Consider the following 19,645-nt stretch of genomic DNA (forward strand, 5'->3'; position numbering starts at 1 on the left):
AGCTTGATTTAGCAAAAGTTTACAAACGTTTCTTTGAATTTTTCGTCAAATGTCCGTCAACTTCGAACTTTTCCGATTTTGACGATAATTTGCATACAATTTGACGTAAATTTACTACCCGAATTCGAATGCAAATTAACTTCAAAAGTTGATTAAAAAAAAAGTTGTCAATTTTCAGACAAATTTTTACATCAATTTATTGTTAATTTTACTTGAAAAATTGTTAAGTATTTTTTTACCGTCAAATTGTAGACATTTTTATGTACAAATTTACTGATCTCCTGAAATGGTAAGAATGAATATTAGCGACTTTTTTTCTAGTAAAAAGTTACCTCTAAATTAAGGAAAAATTAACCGCGAATTTTTCTTTCCAACTTTTGCTGTCAAATTATTGTCAATTTCAAGCTAAAGTGGCTAGTACACTGATAGCTCGTCAAAAAGTTGGTGTTCATTAGTATGCGACCAACTTGACAACAAGTCTAGCTTTTGCAACTTTTGGCTGCAAGTAAAAAGCCGCAATTCGAAAGCAGGTTTCTGAGAAAATTGAAGGCAACCTTTCGTCAACTTATGGATTTCTAACTTTTGCCACCAACTTTCTCAAAAAGTGTCTATCAACTTTGGAAATAACAACTTTTGTAGCCAACTTGGCTATCAGGATAGGGTTGAAGTTACCCTGATAGCCACACTTTAAAGATAATTCCTCAGCAAGTTCTGCAGTGAAATATTGTCGACTAGCTTAACGACAAGTTTCTGATAAGCCTCGGCTGGATAATACTTGCGTGCAAGTTGATGCAAATCAACTGCCGTCATCTGAATGTAATTTGACAGAAAAACTTGCCGTCAATTTGAAGTAAAACTTTCAATCAACTTAACGTCATTATCTGACAGTAACACTTGTAGTCAAATTGAATTCAAGTTACAGACAATTTACTGTCAACTTAAAGGTAACTGTTTGTTCTCCAACACTTTCCTTTAAGTTGACTTCAGAATACGGCTGTAGCTTGAAGTCAACTTGCGGGTAAGATGGCCATCAGGGAATTGGTCTTACCAACTGTCAAATTTAAAAATTATACATAGTAGGCATAACAGATGACACTTTTACCAACAATGAAAAAAATAACTCTGTACTTTTTCATTCTTCGGATTTCGTTGCAACGATCACGCAAAAAAAAATAACAATAAAACCGTAGTATTCGTAGTGTAAACGCAATGGCTTTCGCCGCAAGAAATTTGCGAATTTTATCAAAAATATACAACGGAAATGTCACTAATTCTTACTCAACATTACGGAAACCAATAGCACGAATAAGTTTATTGCCGTTAATACAAAATTGCAAACTTACCACACAAAGTAAGTCACTAATCAATAACTAAACTCTAACCTAATCGCACGTGTTAGTGTTCCCAACACACTTTTCATAATCCAGCTTAATAACTTCTATTCAAATTAAAATTTATAAATTTTAATTTTAATTTTAATTTTACTAAACAGATAATCGAACTAAAATAGCTGGTAGCTTGACAAACATCAGGTCATCACCTACAGTCCCATTTGCACAAAATGTAAAAGAAAATACAGATAACAACCAAGTTCCTCCAAAAGATGATACGGATCCTGATCATCAATATGAAGAAGAGATGAGAAAACAACGCGAAATGACATGGAAATTATCCAAGTACAGTATGATTTCAACCGGAGTAATACTTGGCTTAATGGGTGGGTTTTATATTTATGACTTGTCAAAAACAAAGTACGATGACAAAGGCAATGTCATCGAGGATGAATATTCACACTTACCCTATTTTCCACGTATATGGAATCGTCTTCTTGATCGAATTAATTATTGGACTAAAGTAAGTCTTTTATTATCAACTTGATGAATACTTATTTATGTGGTGGCCACATTTCTGGACAAACCTGGACATGTCAGGGAATTACAAATCTACTATTAGTCAGGGAATTTCGTCACAAAGCGGGAAAAATTTTTACTTTTTTTTTTTATTAAAAACTAGCTGCGAACGTCCGCTTCGCTGGGCTATTTTTTGGTGGTGCATTTATTTATCTGCTAAATTTTCTGGACTGTTCTGAAAATTTCGAAAATTATCTGATAAGTTCTAAAATGTTGTAACGCTGATTACTTCTGATCGTTCTAGAATATTTTTTGATCGGGTTGCTCCGATTATTTTCGTGCAATTTACGACTTTAAAATATGTTTTAGATTTTCTTAAACAAAACCTCTAAACGCTAAAAGAAAAACGAGGCTTGATGCATTGCTCTATAATCTAGCAACCTACGTGTTCATTTTTCTAAAATGTTCATTTGTTAAGAGAAACACGTGGACAAAGTTTCCATTTACTGCGCAAATGCATCAGAGATAGTACTGTTCGTCGACTTGAGTGTGACAGAGAAAAAAGTTTAGACCCCTCTTAAGTAGAATTAATTTTCTAATAATTTAGAAAATTGGATTATGTTTTAGAACTGAGATTTCAAGATTTCTTACGAAACGTCTAGATTATTCTTTAAATTTCTAGAACACTCAATCAATCATAGACACATTTCTAAAGTTCACCTTCTTTCCAACCCCGTATCTTTTATACTTTTATAGTTATCAACTCGCAACCACCCCAGTGCACAGTGGGAAACTCATGACTACTACTCCATACAAACACTATTCGTTTGCGATCTGTAGTTTTGGCTGCAAATCGTGACATAGGCACAAACACCTCTTTTGTAATATATATAAGATATAAGATATCCAATAAATTTTTTTTTCTCTCGAACTGTTGAAAAAATTGCGCACTTATAATGTTCGAGAAATTGACTCCAATAGCTACTCATGTGGTTTCCAAAATAGCAATACCGGAAAAAAGTCGATATCGGAAAATAATCATGGAAAAGGATCCGGATTTCTATGATTGTTTTCTTCATGTCATAACACTGTTAGCAACAGTAAATATTTATTTCATTTGTTTAAAACATTAATTTATTTAATGCCGTAAGACGGAAAAAAGAAAGCAGTTAGAATTAAAAAGGCTGTTTGTAAAAAAAGTCTCAGTAGAAATTAATCGTCAAGATCTTTATGCATTGACAAGTTAAAGAACCAAAAACATTAAAAGTATACAAAAGTATTGATCTAATAAGTTTCACTATATGTATTATTCTCGTACTTGATTAATATTTTATTAACATTCTATAAAACGTTCTTATTTATAAAACTTATTCTAGTAAAAATGAAAAATTTATTTATATTTTACTACACTAAAAAATTTTCGAAGTGAACACGGGTTGTATTCGGAGAGAAGGTGGATTTAAATATAATCCCGACCCTTGATAAATAATAAAACAAAATTTCATTTAACGACACCCTGGTGGAAATTTCTCGGAATTCTCTCTGAAAAACTCAGTTCTAAAGTTCTAAAGACTTTTTCAGAGAAAAGTCCGAAAAATTTCCACCAGGACAATGATTGATTATTTATTGAACTGACTTATACCATTTTATTTTTAATTGAATAAATATTCCCAATGATTTCACGGAAAAAGAATATTAGTAAATATTACTGAGGTTCTCGTCAACAGCGCGCTTAGACCGAATCTCAGCAAATATTATGGAGTAGAACGTAAGAAATTAATAACAGATGCTTTTTTTTGACAAGTGTCTTGTAGTTTTTTAAGGTTTAAGTAGTAATTTTGAATAGTCAAGCAGTATATTTCAACGATTAACAGTTAATTATAACGATACTGAAGTTAGCCGACGTCTTCTAATTTTTGGTTTATTTCTATAATGATAAATAATGAAAAAAAAATATTTGAAAAAATTGCACCTATAATTTATTAAATTTTCTACATGTGCATTTTCTTAAATTTTTGTTTTTTTTATAATTAATTGGTTGAAAAAAAATTTGAAAACTTTTAATTGTCTGCTAATTTCTGGATCGTTAATTATAGCAGTTTAAACATTAAAATCATAATTTTACTGGTTGAAACGACATTAGCTATTGAACACAATATAAATAATTAGAAGTTGAACTACAGTTATTGTCAATCATTTTTTTCCGTGTTGATATAACTCATGGTCAGGGATTTTTTAAATTATTTGACAAGAATACCCGGAAGAGTCAGAGAAGCAGTTTCAAAAATCTGTGGTCACCATGATTGACAATTAGATGAGTATGTGTGTAGCAGACATGAGACAGTTTATAAATTTTGAATGTCTAAATTAATTAATTCAAATAATGAAATTGAAAAAAATTCGCGCACTGATTTTTCGCATTTTTAGATTTTTATTCTACACATTTTATTTATTTATTAAATAATTGATAATTGTCAGCTACATTCACACTCATGATAGTTAGTAATGATTATGATAATAATATTAATTAATTAATTTTAGTTCATCCAAGAACCGAGTAGAGAACAATTGTTACCAGACCCATTGAAACACCCGTACGTTCACCCGCCTACTATAGTCCTAGAATTTACTGACGTATTAGTTCATCCAGAATGGACGGTAATATTATTTTATTGATTTTAAATTGTTCATTTATTAATGAATTTATTAACTACATTATTTTTCCTTGTAGTATAAATCCGGCTGGAGATTCAAAAAACGCCCGGGTGTTGATCAATTTCTAGAAAGTCTATCGCAATGCTTTGAAGTTGTAATTTTCACAGCGGAACCAGCGCTGGTATTTATTTTACTTGAATCAATACTACTGTGTTCCATTACTTTTAATTATAAATTTATTATTTATTTTAGACGGTAGCTCCAGTTGTAGATGCGCTGGATTCCAAAGGAATAGCGATTAGATTAATGAGAGATGCTACGAGGTTTGTTGATGGACATCATGTCAAAGATTTAGATACACTTAATAGAGATCTTAAAAAAGTAAGTATTAGTTCAATTATTTACATAATTTTTCAGTTTTTTTTTCGAAATATTTATTGCTACAGATAATCCCTCTATACCCCAACTAATTAATAATAATTTTTCATGATACCAGCATCGAAACTTTAAGTTTCAGTGCCTCTACAGCCGGTCGAAAGGAGATAATTTCAGTTCAATGCCGCGAATTAATTAATTTATTTATTTACGTTAATCGACTTTATACATCTTATTTAACTATTACAGAAGTAGTGTTTAATTATTAACTGCACAGAATGAGAATATAATATAATATACTATTTTATATTAGTGACGTGGTACAATATTTTTTATTTTTGTTGAAAAACATGATAAAGAATCACCAAAAAAATTTATGGAAGCACAATAATCGTTAACTGAATTCGCTATCCTGTTCTTCGGTCCATAGTGGACATAGCTTTTTGATGATTGAGTTGTACTCAACAACCTGCAGAATCTTAAACCTGGTTTATTGCAGACAAGACCAAATTGTTCTAAAATTTCTGGAGAGTCAATGCGGTCATTTATGGTTTTGTAGAAAAATATAAGATCAGCGACTTCGCTTCTGTAGGAGAGTTTGTTGATCTTAAATTGATCATACTCTTCTTTGACTTTCATATTTAATCCTTTAGTATTTAATCTCCAATATTAGCAAACTCGTAAATTGTGAATGCCTTCAGTCAGCGGGCAGAAACAAACTTGTTTCGTCCCAAGGGAACAAACAAATAAAGCTTTCTGCACGGTGACTGAAGGCTTTTGCAATTTAAACTCTGATACTTGTCATTTGTTTAATAGTAATTTCAGCATTAATTTTATTTACGTTAATGACAGTTCTGGCTGTGATTAAGTTTTATAAAAATTAGTGTAAATAATAACGTAGTGTCTAAAGATACAGAAAAAAACCTGTGTTCGAAATAGCCTACCGTGTGGCACGTTATCGTGCCGCACGCTTATCCCTTATTCTATCCCACCTATTTCTGTACTTATCCGCGTCGAAATAATAAATAGTATTTATAGTTTCTGCTTAATTATAAATTGCAAATGACAATTTCATAGTTGATGACAACATTGGTCTTAAATTAACTTGTTTCTGACTGGCTGCTGACACTGAAACTTTAAGTTCCAATGCAGGTAATCATGAAAAATCTAGGGCGTGTTCAAAAACACACTCTGGAAGAGAAATATTCAACTCCTGCGTTCAGAAATATCCTCTGGTCGAACCAGACGTGCGATTTAACATTACAAAGGTACTAATCACACCTGGATATGTAATTTTTCATCTCCAGAGTGTATTTCTGAGCACTGTAATGAGTGTAACTCGGGATGAAACACGATTTCCACCTGCGGGTGATGTCAGCCAACCACCCTGGTCTGAGATCGTTTTGTTTCATCCCTCGTCATACAATATACTATTAGTTGTACTTTTTAATTCGAAAAATAACAAACCATTTTGATGGATCTGATATTTGTCTAATATCGTATCCATCTCCTCTTTAATATATTTTTTAGTAAATAGAATATCGGTAGCAGGATCATCATTAGTGTGGACTAGAAAAAAATAATTGGAGCTAAAGACCGTTCTGTCTACGGTATAGAGACACGGTAGGCTCGCACCATGACACTTCACACATATACATGTCTTTTGAACGTGTATTTGGCGCGAGACACTACCGTGTCTCCTGATAATTTATGTTCACAAAAATAATAAAACTTTTAATTGCTGTTTCGTCCCTTGTCACGCATTATACTATTGACTTATCGTCTATTAAAATTGGAGATACTAATTATTAAATATTACATATTGTTTATATTATTATATATTTGTAGGTAATTGTAGTAGACTGGAATCCAAATAGCGTAAAACTTCACCCCGCAAATTTGTTCAGAATACCTCGATGGAAGGGTAACGATGATGACACGACGTTGTTCCACCTCAATTTATTTCTCAAAGGTAGTAAATATTTAATATTATATTTAAAAATAATAAATAATAATTTATAAACTATTATTAATATCAAATATTTTCTCAGCTCTTGCCGCGTTAGACATTGAAGATATGCGTGACGCTTTAACGTATTATCAACAATTCGATGATCCTATCGAAGCATTTAAAGCTAACCGAGAAAAACTAATAGTAAGTATATTTTGACAACTTTCAATTTTAATTCAAATATTTATTATTGAAACAATTAAATAAATATTAAATTTTTTAATTTAGCAACAAATGAAAGAGGACGAAATGGTAAAAACTCAAAATGAATCTAACAAACCATTGGTATCAAAATGGTCGCCATCGTTTTTAAAATTGCATTAATAAACAATTATAAATATAAATTTTTTTTTAAGTTAATGTATATTTAAATGTTAAAATAAAATTTTTATTTTCTCCCAAACTAAACTTATACTTTAATTTAAGTCCATAAAAACATTTATATTTTTATTAATAATTTAAATAAATTTATAATTTCATAAAAAAATAATCGAACAATTTTGCTTATTAATTTTTTTATCAGATAATAATTTAAAATCCCGACGTATAACTATTCTTAGACTTATTTTTCGTGTCCTTCCGTTGCGTCACGACTTTAATCTTGGGCATAAAAATATCAAGATCAATATCAGCATCTATAGTTTCTTCTTTAATTTCTATAGCATCGAATTCAGGCTCTCTCTGATATTCTTGATGTTGCTGACTGACACTTATGAGCTCTTGCGAATTTATCGGAGTACATGGAATGTAATCCTCGTCGTTTGCTTGCGACGACTGGAATTCTTGCGGTTCCTGAGATAGAGAACCAACAGGTGCATCGACTTCACCACTGGCAGCCGTTTCAAGCCAATTCAATACTTTTTGATGAGGTTTCGCTGTGGCAACTGTCTCCCCTTCGTCATCTAGCTCCCAAGCGCTGAGTATCACCGGCGCTAATATATCAACATATTCTTTTAATTTATCTAACGGTTGTCTCCAGTACTCGGGTAGAAAACTTTCTTCTTCTATCAGTTCATATTTTAATTCTGTTTTGGAAAACTCTGGAATAATTAAATAAATAAATAGTTAGTTGATTAATATTCATATCGAGATTAAGTCTTGCACATTAGGAGCTTAAATTTGAACTGAGAAGAAGTCTTGCTATACTTCTTAATCATAATAATTGATTATAATGACGTGATAATATATTTTCACTTGGGTAAATGGAGTTGAGTGCAATTGAATAATTAAACCTGTCATTAGAAATTGATGATTATTAATGGGTCTATTTTAGAAACGGAAATTGTTATTGAAGCTCTAGATAAATTTGTCCAATCTATTAATATTACGAAAGATCTATTGGATATTGAAACAAAATTAAGTGAAATGAAACAGGACGCTCGGAAGTATGACAGAAATATTTTAGAGGAAGAAATTCAAAGGTACTTTTTAGTATTACTATTATTAAATATGTATATAAATAAACTCTTTTATTAGTATATTAAGTTTGGTACTTTAAATTTTGTTATTTTTTTTTAGATGCAAAGAACTTTATAAAGTTATATCTTTGATAGCAGATAATATAAATATATATTTTGTATTATTAAAGACAGTTAACATGAAATCGCGAATTTCAGAGAAATGCGATTATTTAAAAGACATTCTATTTGTTGAACTAAGCAGATCCACTTGTTAAATATATATCTTTTTTAAAATATTTATTTATTTTTAAAAGTGTCATGGATTGCATTGTCTACATAACAACTTTAATCTCACAATAAAATAGTCATTGTCATTAAATATTTTATAGAAAAAATTTAAAATATCAAAATATAATCATTATTGTATCGATTAAATAATATATATGTTCAAGTATAAGTAATATTTGGAGAAAAATATTTTTTTAAATATTATTAAGTAGTAAGTCATTATTAAAAATAATCTCATTTATATCAAAGTGTCTTAAATGCCAAAAATTATTTTAAATATTCAACGCTAACAAACCTGGTATCAAAACTTAATAACTTAATTATTAATTAAAAATTTTAACTAACAATAATTAATGTACATAAATAAGTACGTAAAAAATAATTACTAATTAGTTTTTAATAAATTCTTAAGTATAAAAACCGTAAAAAAAAATCTAAATCCTCAATAATGATAATAGATTCTTATTTTTTAAACATAAAAGACACTTTGATAATTATTTAAAAATAATTTAATACATATTTGGCACATTAAGTAGGTAGCAGATTAATAATTTAACTAGATTCATTGGCAATAGATGAGGATTCTTGATCAAGCGTAACAGTAAACACGGGACTGTCGGAATGATATTTTAAATTAACTAATTCGCTGTCAGAACCACTGCTTGATTCGATAGCAGCTTTGCCATATTTAACGCTAACAATCCTGGTATCAAGACTTAATAGCTTAATTTTTATATCGACATTCTGCATTTTCTGACCTAGTCAAGTTTTATTAGTAAATTTAATAAAATTAATTACTTACGCTCAAAAATATGCTCCATATTAAATCGATCCGTAAGCACTAAAGGTGCTATCGTCTTTTCCTGATTCAATATTTGACGGTCCCAAACTTCCAACGCATAACGAGCATTATCATTGATATAATCCATATTATCTATATTACTGTCATGAGTAAAACACGAATAAAAAATATCTTCTGTAATTAAAAAAAAAAAAAATTAATACCTCAGCATAATTTATTTATTAGCAACTAAAAATTCGTAATTAAAATTACCGAGTGAGTTTTGAGAAAAATGATAAACATTCGTATCATAAATCATCGAAGTAGATCCAATTGCACTCAATTCAAGCCGCGATGATAGTGATGGATCCAAACATTTTCCTAACAAACGAGATTCTCTCAAAGTATCCAAAATACTTGGGGGTGTACGAGGCAAATGGTAACTGTGTGGATCGTCATAGTGTTGCCAGGTATTTATAATTATCGATTTGTCCGATGGTAATAGACTAGATATTACTATAAATTCTTCTTCGTCGCTATAAAAATTAATTAATTAATTAATCAACTAATCAAAGTACTTAATAATTATTATCTGTATATATTTTTTTAATTACTGCATAATTGCAGATCCACTTAGAGGAGCCGTTCTGAGTTGATGAGTCCATTTCTGTTGAATGCTTTTGTCTGGTGAGCGATCGTCGCACATTAAAAAACTGTGGTACGTTCCAATGTAATGACGTGAAGGACGAGCACTTGGAAAATGTAATGATAAATTGTCACAACGATCCAATCTATACTTTGGACACATTGTCACTGTCGGTCTTTCTAACGATACCTATAATTTTAAATCAAATTTGAATTTAAATTTAAATTTAAATTTAAATTTAAGTAAACAATTAAAATGTTTAGTTAAAGTACTTACTCTTAAATCAATGTAATGTAAGCAACATCTGTCAGTCAAAGCAACAATATTCGGATTTGATGTATATTTAATACTACCCCAACTATCATCAAGAACTTTTGTTATGTCAACATCACCTTTGGATAAACATTTTCTGTTGATAAAATAATTTATTCAATTATTAATTTTTTATTAAGATTCATTAATTACCAAAGTAACTCATAGACAACTTTAAGATGTCATAAAGAGGTCTTTTATAGGGACAGGATTATTTGTTTTTGTCTCAAAGCCAAGTTTCTTTTTATAAATAAGACATACAGATTAGGGTGGGTCAAAAAAATCAACTATTTTTTTTTACAAGTAACACGGAAAAATGGGTTGCTAGACACCTAAAAAAAATTCACACCATATATGAGCTCTTAATTTCAATAGGAAGATGGCTCTCATCGAAAAAATTACCCTACTTACAACGAAAATTGTTTGAAAATTAATAACTTATCTGAAAATTGAAATAAAAAATTTTTTTATAACTAACTAGACATTTTTTTTCTCTAAAACTGAAACATATCATAATATATTTATAATGAAAACTTTGCTTTTTCTATTAATAAATAATTAACTAAGCGATAAATAATGTAAAATTAATTTTTTTAAATGTAGACAAAGATATTTACACATAAAAGAAAACTTGAAATTATTTTGAAGTTTCTCACTTGATAAAAACTAAAATTCGTGTAAATTTTCTCAAAACTTATAAATTGAATTGATATTTTTCAAATATCTAATCAAAAACTCTTAAAATCAGTACACATGAAAGTTTGATGATGAATATCTTTTGAAGGTTTAATTTAATCGCCAAAACATAAGATACCATTTTTATAGAGCAGTTAATTTCCTACAAACATTTATATTGCGCATTTTATAATAGTCATTTATTGTCGAGTTATAAAATTCATAAACAAAAATGATATTTGTCTTAAAATAATCAAACTTAAATCTTCAATATCATTCAAATGGTGAGGTTTACGGGAAAAATATAAGATACCTTTTTGGTAGAGCATTAAATTTCCTACAAAATTCTTCCAGAACATTTTTCTGTACAATCAATAAATGATGAGGTATGAATTTTTTTCTATTGGACTGAGAAAAAAATAAAAAACTGCGATGAGGGCCATCTTCCTATTGAAATTAAGAGCTCATATTTGGTGAGAATTTTTTTAAGGTCTCTAGCAACCCATATTTCCGTGTTACTTGTAAAAAAAAAAATAGTTGATTTTTTTGACCCACCCTAATACAGATGTTAGTCCTAGAAGTCAAAGGAAATTTGTCTTCTTTTTCCTTTCTAAAAACATAATTTCAATTTAAAAAATCGTTTAGAAGACTTGTACAATTATTTGTAATTTACTTTTTGTTGTCACTTGTGTCAAGTCTTTTAAGCAGATATTTTTCCGATGATATAATTTTGTGATCACTTTGTCAACATTTTGATACATTATCGATAGATCAAGTCATCGACAGTCTAAGATTTATGGTATCTATAAGACAGAAGTTTTAAGGCTGTGTTTTTTTAATGAGTGTGAGTGTAGCAGACACCAGACAAATTTAAAATCATAAATAAGTAGAGTAAATAATTAAAAAAATAATATTTATAAAAAATGCGCTTATTAATTATACAATTTTTTATATGTGTATTTTTTTTTTAATTTTATTTTATTAATTATTTACTCTATTTATTATTAATTTTGAATTTGTCTGATGTCTACTACATTCACACTCGTGAGTTTTAATCCATTGATAAGGCACCAAAATGTTGACAGTGATCAGAAATTTATGTCACCGAAAAAATATTTGATCAAAAGACTTGACTCAAAAATAATTTTTATTTTAAAATCTTTGAGTTCTAATTTGAGAAAAATGGAAAAAAAAAATTGGTGCCAACAACACGTGGTGTTCCCAAGCGGTCACCCATCCAAGTACTAACCACGCTCAATGCTGCTTAACTTTGGTGATCAGACGAGAACCAGTGCTTTCAGCATGATATGGTCGTTGACAATTTCTTTAGATCGTCTTGTACTATATCTACTAGGGTGATTCAAAAAACAAACAAATTTTTTTCTTTCTTCCAAACAGATTCAAAAGTTTCGTTTAGATAAAAAAAGACGCATGTGAAAATTAGAGCTCTTAATATTAATATTAACATTGTCCGCACCCGTGTAAAAAAAATTATTAAGAAAAGGTCAAAAAAGTGTTGACTATTCTAAACTTCAAAACGTGACACAACGACGAACTTTTTTTGAACATTTTTTAAACTTTTGAAAATTCAAGAGTGAAATCAATAAATGTCTTAATATTATTAAAATATGCTAAAACCAAAAATGGCCAGAAATAGTTCGTAATCCGTTTATTCTAAACGTATTTTGCATAAAAAAATGTTAATTTGTAGTATTAAGTCAATTGTTTTCTTCTGTGCATTTTTAGAAGTTTGAAAATCGTTTAAAAAAAGTTCGTCATTGTGTCAAGTTTTGAAGTTTAGAATAGTCAACACTTTTTTAACCTTTTTTCAACAATTTTTTTTACACGGGCATTGCACTTTTCTATTTTCCATAAGAATAACATGGAAAAAATTTTTTTTACGTCTTCTGATTTTTATAAGTAGCTAACGATGCGTCATAGGAATAATTGGCTGGCATAATTTTTGTAGGGAATTGAATGCTCTACAAAGAAAGTTTCTTATCATTTTTTGAGGAATCTATTTGTTCAAAAGTTATTTGAGGTTGAAGTCGAATTCATATTAAATTTTGAGATTTTCTTACTTTTCCGACGAAACTATCAGACCTATTACAAAATATCATTGGACCTTTTTTGTAGACAATTTTATTCCCTAAAAGTTTTTCTTATAAAGTTTTTTCGAATTCCGCATTGTTTTCTAGTTATTTTTATTTTGATAGTCAAGCTCTTAAAATCGATCAGAAGACTATTTTTTTTTATGAGCATGTGTTGTCTCTGTGCTACCTGAGTTGGATATTAATTCAAATGCTTAAATTCGTCATTTCGAATTATTCAATTAAAAATTCAAATTGTTTGTAAAACCGCGAATTTCAAAAATTTCAAATTATTTCATTCAAACTCTACGATAATCATTTCATGCATCCATTCCTAAAGTATTTTTTATCTCCGACAAAAATTCAAGTTTAGAAAAGTTGATTATTTTTGAAAATTCATGAATTCGATTGAAATTTCGAATGTTGGTATTTAGTTCAGTAAAAATTTTTTTCGATACAAATTAGTTATTCGTCAGTAGTAATCACTTATTGATTGATAAAATATTTATCTAGACAATGAAAACTTATAATAATAAATAAATAAATAAATTACCCCGATACCATGTCACAGAGTTCGAAAGTACGTCCAACATTAAATGTACAATACTGATTCGGATCAATAGGATTCAAATCCGCGCTAATAAACGGCGTAGATTTAGATTCTTTATTGTCAAGTGCTATCAAGTTAATTTTTCCATCTTTTTCAGTCAATGAATAAAAAATACACTCGTATTTAAATCTCGCAAGAAGTCGACCTGAAAAATATTTCATTTAAATTTTAAGTGACTTAATTATTCCATGTATTTTATATCTTACATATAAAATAATATCAAGTTATTAAGCTTGCGAGTACGTAAATTATTAAGATTAAGATGAAGAGCTCATGTCAATCAAGATATTTATGTCAGTTATAACGGTGATCCATTAGACGCAATAAATTATTAATTGAATAGTTAAAAATATTTCGTATCTTTAAATTTATATTTAGTAAAAGAATATTATATGTTAATTATTAAACAACTTACAGCTTTCAGTTGAAATATTATATCTCGTTTCATAAAGTGTATTATCAATATTTATTTTAGCCGCATTATTTAATGCTGGCTTCCATAGCGAATTTTCTCGGAGACTTATCGGTGTTACCACTAAAAATAAATATTAATTATCTATTAATTTATTCTTTAAATAATTAAATAAATACTTTAATTAAATATTTACCTAAATCATTCACGTAAGGAAAAATTAATAAATTAGATCCATTAAAACAGATATTACTTAATGATCCACCGGTATAATACCAGTTATATTTCTGTAATTAAAAGTAATTATTAATTATAACGAAATGTTAATGGTTTTATTAATACGGGTTTTTAATTCATTAAATAATTTACCCCTTCAAAGTGCGGATCTGGATCCATTTCGATGTGATCTGCAAGATCAGCGATATAACGAGGTAATATTGTTTCACCTTTATCATATGTACCAGACCATTGCAGGTCTTTTTTAAATTGGAAAGTATGCTCTGTAATTAGATAATTTAAATTATTTACGCGCAAAAATTATGATGAAAAAACTCAATGATCTAGTCTAATATTTTAAATTATTAGACTTTATTCTGTTGGTATACCAGCAGTATTAAAGTAATTAGTAAATTACACATCGAAGAGGGAAAGTAGGAATTCCAACCCTCGTGTATAATAGCAAATACGCGGATTCGGACCTCCTACCTTCCTCTGTGGTGTGCATACGATTTTTCACTAGATCTGTACCTGAAAGTTTAAATTTTTGCATCTGCTTATGGGAAGAATGACGCATACGCTGATTTTTACAATTTGTTTTCTCATAAGCGAAAAGTACGACTTTCTTCCCGCTAAAAAGAACAGAAATTTAAACTTTCGATGCAGGTATGGTGAAAATATTTTTCATGAAACTTTAACTAGCGTCTACCATTGGTATTAAATTAACTTGTGACTGGCTGCTGACACTGAAACTTTAAGTTCCAATGCAGGTAATCATGAAAAATCTAGTGTGTAACTCAGGACGAAACACGATTTCCACCTGCGGGTGGTGTCAGCCAACTTCACCCTAGTCTGAAATCGTTTTGTTTCATCCCTCGTCACACAGTATACTATTAATTGTACTTTTTAATTGGAAAAATAACAAACCATTTGGATGGATCTGATAGTTGTCTAATATCGTATCCATCTCCTCTTTAATATATTTTTTAGTAAATAAAATATCGGTAGCAGGATCATCATGAGTGTGGACTAGAATAAAATAATAATTTATTTTTACAAAAATCATAAAACTTTTAGTTGCTGAGTAAAACTTACGGTGTCTCCTAGTTTTCGCCGGTGGCAGTAAAGGTTTTGGCAGATCGCAAGCAAAAGGAAATGGACTGTATAAATTCATAACATTTTCTACATCCCATCGTTCTACCCATGGTGTTTTATTTAAATTAAGCCCCGGCATTGTAGAGTGTAAGTGAATTTTCATTGTATTATTGATAGTTTTACCATGAAGACCAATTACAGCTCGTTGAAATATCGGTTTATTATTTGGAAGTCTTGTACCCTCTGGTTTTTTAGCGGCAACTTTTTTTTTAACTGTCTTTGACATTGTCAATTTTATAAAAATATAAAACCTATACTATATATAATTTATTACTGTTAAATATTAATTTTAAATAAATAATTTATAACTTTATCCTTTTCATATACAAGTTAATAGTAGACACGTGTTTTTTAGACACTTCACTTGTACAAATTCTAACCATGTGCTACTAGAAATAAACAAATATATATATAACATATATGTAAATATTAAAGTTATCGACTGCTGATGAAGAAAATTTTAAGTACTCTCTAATCAATTTTTCTCTTTTTTCATAATTATTATATTAATTAATGATCCTGAAGTTAACAGACAATTAGCAAATTTCGGATTTTTTTCCCATCCATCAATTACGAAAAAAAAAAAAAAAAAAAAAAAAAAAAAACTAAAAATATGTACATGTAGAAAATCAAAAAAACTATAAGTGCGATTTTTTTAAGTATTTTTTTTTTTATAGTTTATTGTTCTAAAAAAAATCCAAAAACTGCTAGACATCGGCTAACTTATGATACTGAAGTAAGCCGACGTCTAATAATTGTTGGGTTTTCTTTTAGACGGTAAATTATAAAAAAAAGAAATTTGAAAAAATTGCACCTATAATTTTTAAAATTTTCTACATGTGCATATTTTTAGTTTTTATTTTTTTGCAATTGATTTGTTAAGAAAAAATCCGAAAATTTTTAATTGTCTGCTAACTATAATCCTGAAGTTAGCAGACGTCTAATAATTTTCAAATTTTTTTAGAAACGATAAATTAAAAAAAAAAAAACTTAAAATTTGCACATGTAGAAAATTTAAAAAGCTATAGGTGCAATTTTCTGAAATATATATTTTTTTTAAATTTACTGTTTTTAAAACGATTCAAAAATTATTAGACGTCGGCTAATTTCAGTATCATTGCTAACTTCAGGATCATATTAATTAACATGGCAGAAATTATTAAATATTTTTGTCCGAGTTTTATTTTATTTTAAAATAAAAACTCTAAGTGTAAATTAAATACCCGATAGTGAATTACACTTTAATTTAAAATGAAAAGTTCAGCTTTCATTTTTTATAATTGTCATTTTTTTTTTAAAAACAAGTAACCGAAGTCTCCATTTATGAAGTGAAGGCTAGAAAAATACTCGTCTCGTAAAAGGATTTAATAAAAACAAATAAGACACTTACATTATAAATAAAATAAAAATAATTTATTTTTAATATTAATTAGGTAAAACTTTATACATTTGATTGTTTGCTGTAATAATTTAATTTAGCTTCCAATTTATTTACCTGTAAATAAATTTTTACTTATTATTAAAATTAATGGTACGAAATTTTTTTTTCATAAAAAAATTGCATATTAATTAAAAAAAAAAATTTTTTAAAAACTCTTACGGCTCCCTGGAGTTTAAGATTTTCCAGCTCCATAGTTTTAATAGTTTGTTTTAATTCTTTTATCTTTCCATTTTTTTTCTTTGAAACCCTTTGACTTCTCGAGGTTTTTTTTCTTAAATCATCGCAATTTTTACATCTCGTGCGCCCGTATATATTACCATAGGGTTTTTGTTTTACATATCTGATACAGTCTTTGGGCCGTCTAAAGTCATATAATTTATAATATAAATTTTTAAATATAAAGTAAAAGATCAAGTACCCGATCACTTCGTGTATTTATTATACTGAAGTTAGCCGACGTCCAATAATTTTGGGATTCATTTTTAAACAATAAATTATAAAAAAAAAATATTTGAAAATATTGCACATACGGTTTTTTAAATTTTCTACATGTGCGTATTTTTATTTTTTTTCTTTAAATTAAGTCGTTGAAAAAAAAATTCGAAAATTTTTAACTATCTGCTGACTTCAGGATAATGTGTATTTGTATATCTAGTAAAAATTTCATAAGTTCGAGTTTGGCCTAGAATAACTCTTTAAATATTCAAATTATAGAAAATTTATGAGAATTCTATTTTGTAAAGCATTGAATTATCTGCAAAAATATGGATTTAGTTTCCGGTATACTGATTCATTGATGAGTTACCAAATTCAAAAAATATTTCCCTATCTTATTTAAATGGGAAATAAAAAATTGCAATCAGGAAGTACTTGATAGTGATATTAAGAGCTTTAATTTTAACAGAGTCTAATATTTATATTTAGTAAATATAGATATACAAATATATGGAGGGATCGGGTACTGGGTCTCTTACCTTAGAAAGCAATAAAAATAAATTTATCATTGATACATTTAATGCCTTGATTTGTTTAGCAACTTACCCCACTGTTTCCGAAACTCCACTACAAACTAATAATGTCTGTAACATATTTACATTACTAATAACATCTTCAATTGTCTCAACACTTTTTAACTCTGGTACATCAACAGTATGTCCATCAATAATTGCCTGTACGCTTAACTGAAACAAAAATAAATTTTTAATTTTAAATATTAAATTATAAAATAAATATTTATACATCCATACTTTATTTTCAACTAAATTTTTCCTGATAACCATCGATTTTCTTTGTATAAAACTGATTGGATCATAACTAGCAGCTATCAGGACATCATCATTAACTTTAGTCCACCTCCATGAGTTTGGTAATTCAACTTCAATAAATTTATTTAAATTAGGATTGAAATTTTCGATTTCTACTTCGGGTTCCAGTAACTCGGGGCCTGATTCTTTGCTCGTTGAATTATTTACTGGATTCGAAAATTCAATTAATTCAGTGGGTGATTCATTTGGTGGTTTTTGTGCGTATATATGATCATTATTAAATTGCAATTGTGTAGATGAATTTTCTTTATTTGTTGAATTATTTTTTTGTAGATTATCAGAGTTTTTAAAACGTGACAAGTTGTTATTTGAATTTAAAATTTCTTCAGGTTTACAGAATACAGCTTTTTGAAAAACTATTTTTTTATTTACTGGCATTGCTCCACGTTTTAGTGATACCTTATGATGTTGAATCCTATGTATTCCATCGGGTAATTTTATAACACAGTCACGATTTATAAATTCTTCAGGAAAATGAAATTCACATAAAACATCTCGATCTTTAAATTCATAGTTCATTATTTTGCTCCATTCATCTCGTAATTTTAAATCCTATAAAAAAAAAAAGTCAAATATTTAAATATCGAATTAAAAATGATACTGAAGTTGACAGACAATTGATAATTTTTTGATGTTTTTTTTTAATAAATCAATAATAAAAAAAAAATGCACGTGTAGAAAATTAAACTGTAAGTGCAAATTTTGGAAATATTTTATTTTTTATAACTCATCACTTTGAAAGAAATTCAAAAATTACCAGACGTCTGTTAACTTCAGTATCATGAATCAAAGTTTCAATTGGAGGCAAGATCTGGATTAACTTTTAATAAAAAAATTCAAAGATGTAAATTTTTTTTAAAGTGATATTTTTATTGTCATTAAAGTAAATTAATAAATATATGACCTTTGTAGGAACTGAAAATAATGAAAATAATCTCGAAGAACGACCAGATTCTGTTGTTATAACTTCTCGACGTATTTTTCTAGATGGACAATTTATCAATGAACATTTTGTTCTCATCTTTGTAATTTTATTCAAAATTATAAATATTTGTATTTTTTAAATAAATATTTTTATTATTGAATTATCAGAGGTTAGATTAGGTTAGGTTCTACTAAATAAACATCAGTTAACACTGAGGACATTGTCGTATGAATTATGGAGAGGATTCTATGAGTGTGAATGTAACTGACAGGTGGGAATTTCAAAATTTTTGAGTAAATAAATAAAACGTCAGTAGAATAAAAATTTAAAAATGCGTATTTAGATCAATGAAAAATTAGTACGCGCATTTTTTTAAATTTTATTATTTTAATTAATTAATTGATTTATTTATTTAGAATTTATGAATTGTCTGATGTCTGTTACATTCGCACTTTTTTAAAAATTGTATGCAAGTAGA

The 19,645-nt window shown here is 28.3% G+C and overlaps 3 protein-coding genes and 1 non-coding gene across 5 annotated transcripts; 1 reads left to right on the forward strand and 3 right to left on the reverse strand.

The window, feature by feature from the left end:
* Positions 1-1,156: 1,156 nt before the first annotated feature.
* On the forward strand, positions 1,157-7,315 carry LOC130663420 (mitochondrial import inner membrane translocase subunit TIM50-C-like). Its single transcript, XM_057462629.1, has 8 exons — positions 1,157-1,351; positions 1,493-1,854; positions 4,392-4,508; positions 4,582-4,686; positions 4,758-4,886; positions 6,729-6,852; positions 6,932-7,035; positions 7,120-7,315. Exons 1-8 carry the CDS (start codon positions 1,210-1,212, stop codon positions 7,213-7,215), a joined length of 1,179 nt encoding a protein of 392 aa, XP_057318612.1. The 5' UTR covers positions 1,157-1,209; the 3' UTR covers positions 7,216-7,315.
* On the reverse strand, positions 7,206-15,880 carry LOC130663419 (uncharacterized). The gene is made up of 11 exons (XM_057462628.1): positions 15,417-15,880; positions 15,249-15,350; positions 14,475-14,605; positions 14,302-14,392; positions 14,109-14,228; positions 13,637-13,838; positions 10,283-10,415; positions 9,975-10,195; positions 9,634-9,896; positions 9,382-9,555; positions 7,206-7,931 (listed from the first exon to the last, which is right to left on the reverse strand). Exons 1-11 carry the CDS (start codon positions 15,700-15,702, stop codon positions 7,423-7,425), a joined length of 2,232 nt encoding a protein of 743 aa, XP_057318611.1. The 5' UTR covers positions 15,703-15,880; the 3' UTR covers positions 7,206-7,422.
* On the reverse strand, positions 12,194-12,312 carry LOC130664291 (5S ribosomal RNA). Its single transcript, XR_008989332.1, has one exon. It is a non-coding gene; the product is annotated as a 5S ribosomal RNA (ribosomal RNA).
* Positions 15,881-16,849: 969 nt separating the features above from the next.
* Positions 16,850-19,577, reverse strand: LOC130663275 (uncharacterized). Of its 2 annotated transcripts, XM_057462404.1 has the most exons (5): positions 19,147-19,567; positions 18,165-18,794; positions 17,959-18,098; positions 17,077-17,278; positions 16,850-16,971 (listed from the first exon to the last, which is right to left on the reverse strand). In XM_057462404.1, exons 1-5 carry the CDS (start codon positions 19,261-19,263, stop codon positions 16,918-16,920), a joined length of 1,143 nt encoding a protein of 380 aa, XP_057318387.1. In that variant the 5' UTR covers positions 19,264-19,567; the 3' UTR covers positions 16,850-16,917. The 2 variants fall into 2 exon arrangements, with proteins under 2 accessions (XP_057318387.1, XP_057318386.1); XM_057462403.1 differs by lacking the exon at positions 16,850-16,971 and having other exon boundaries at positions 16,988-17,278; positions 19,147-19,577.
* Positions 19,578-19,645: the final 68 nt, after the last annotated feature.

This window comes from Microplitis mediator, chromosome 2 (assembly GCF_029852145.1).
Source record: "Microplitis mediator isolate UGA2020A chromosome 2, iyMicMedi2.1, whole genome shotgun sequence".
NCBI lineage: Eukaryota > Metazoa > Arthropoda > Insecta > Hymenoptera > Braconidae > Microplitis > Microplitis mediator.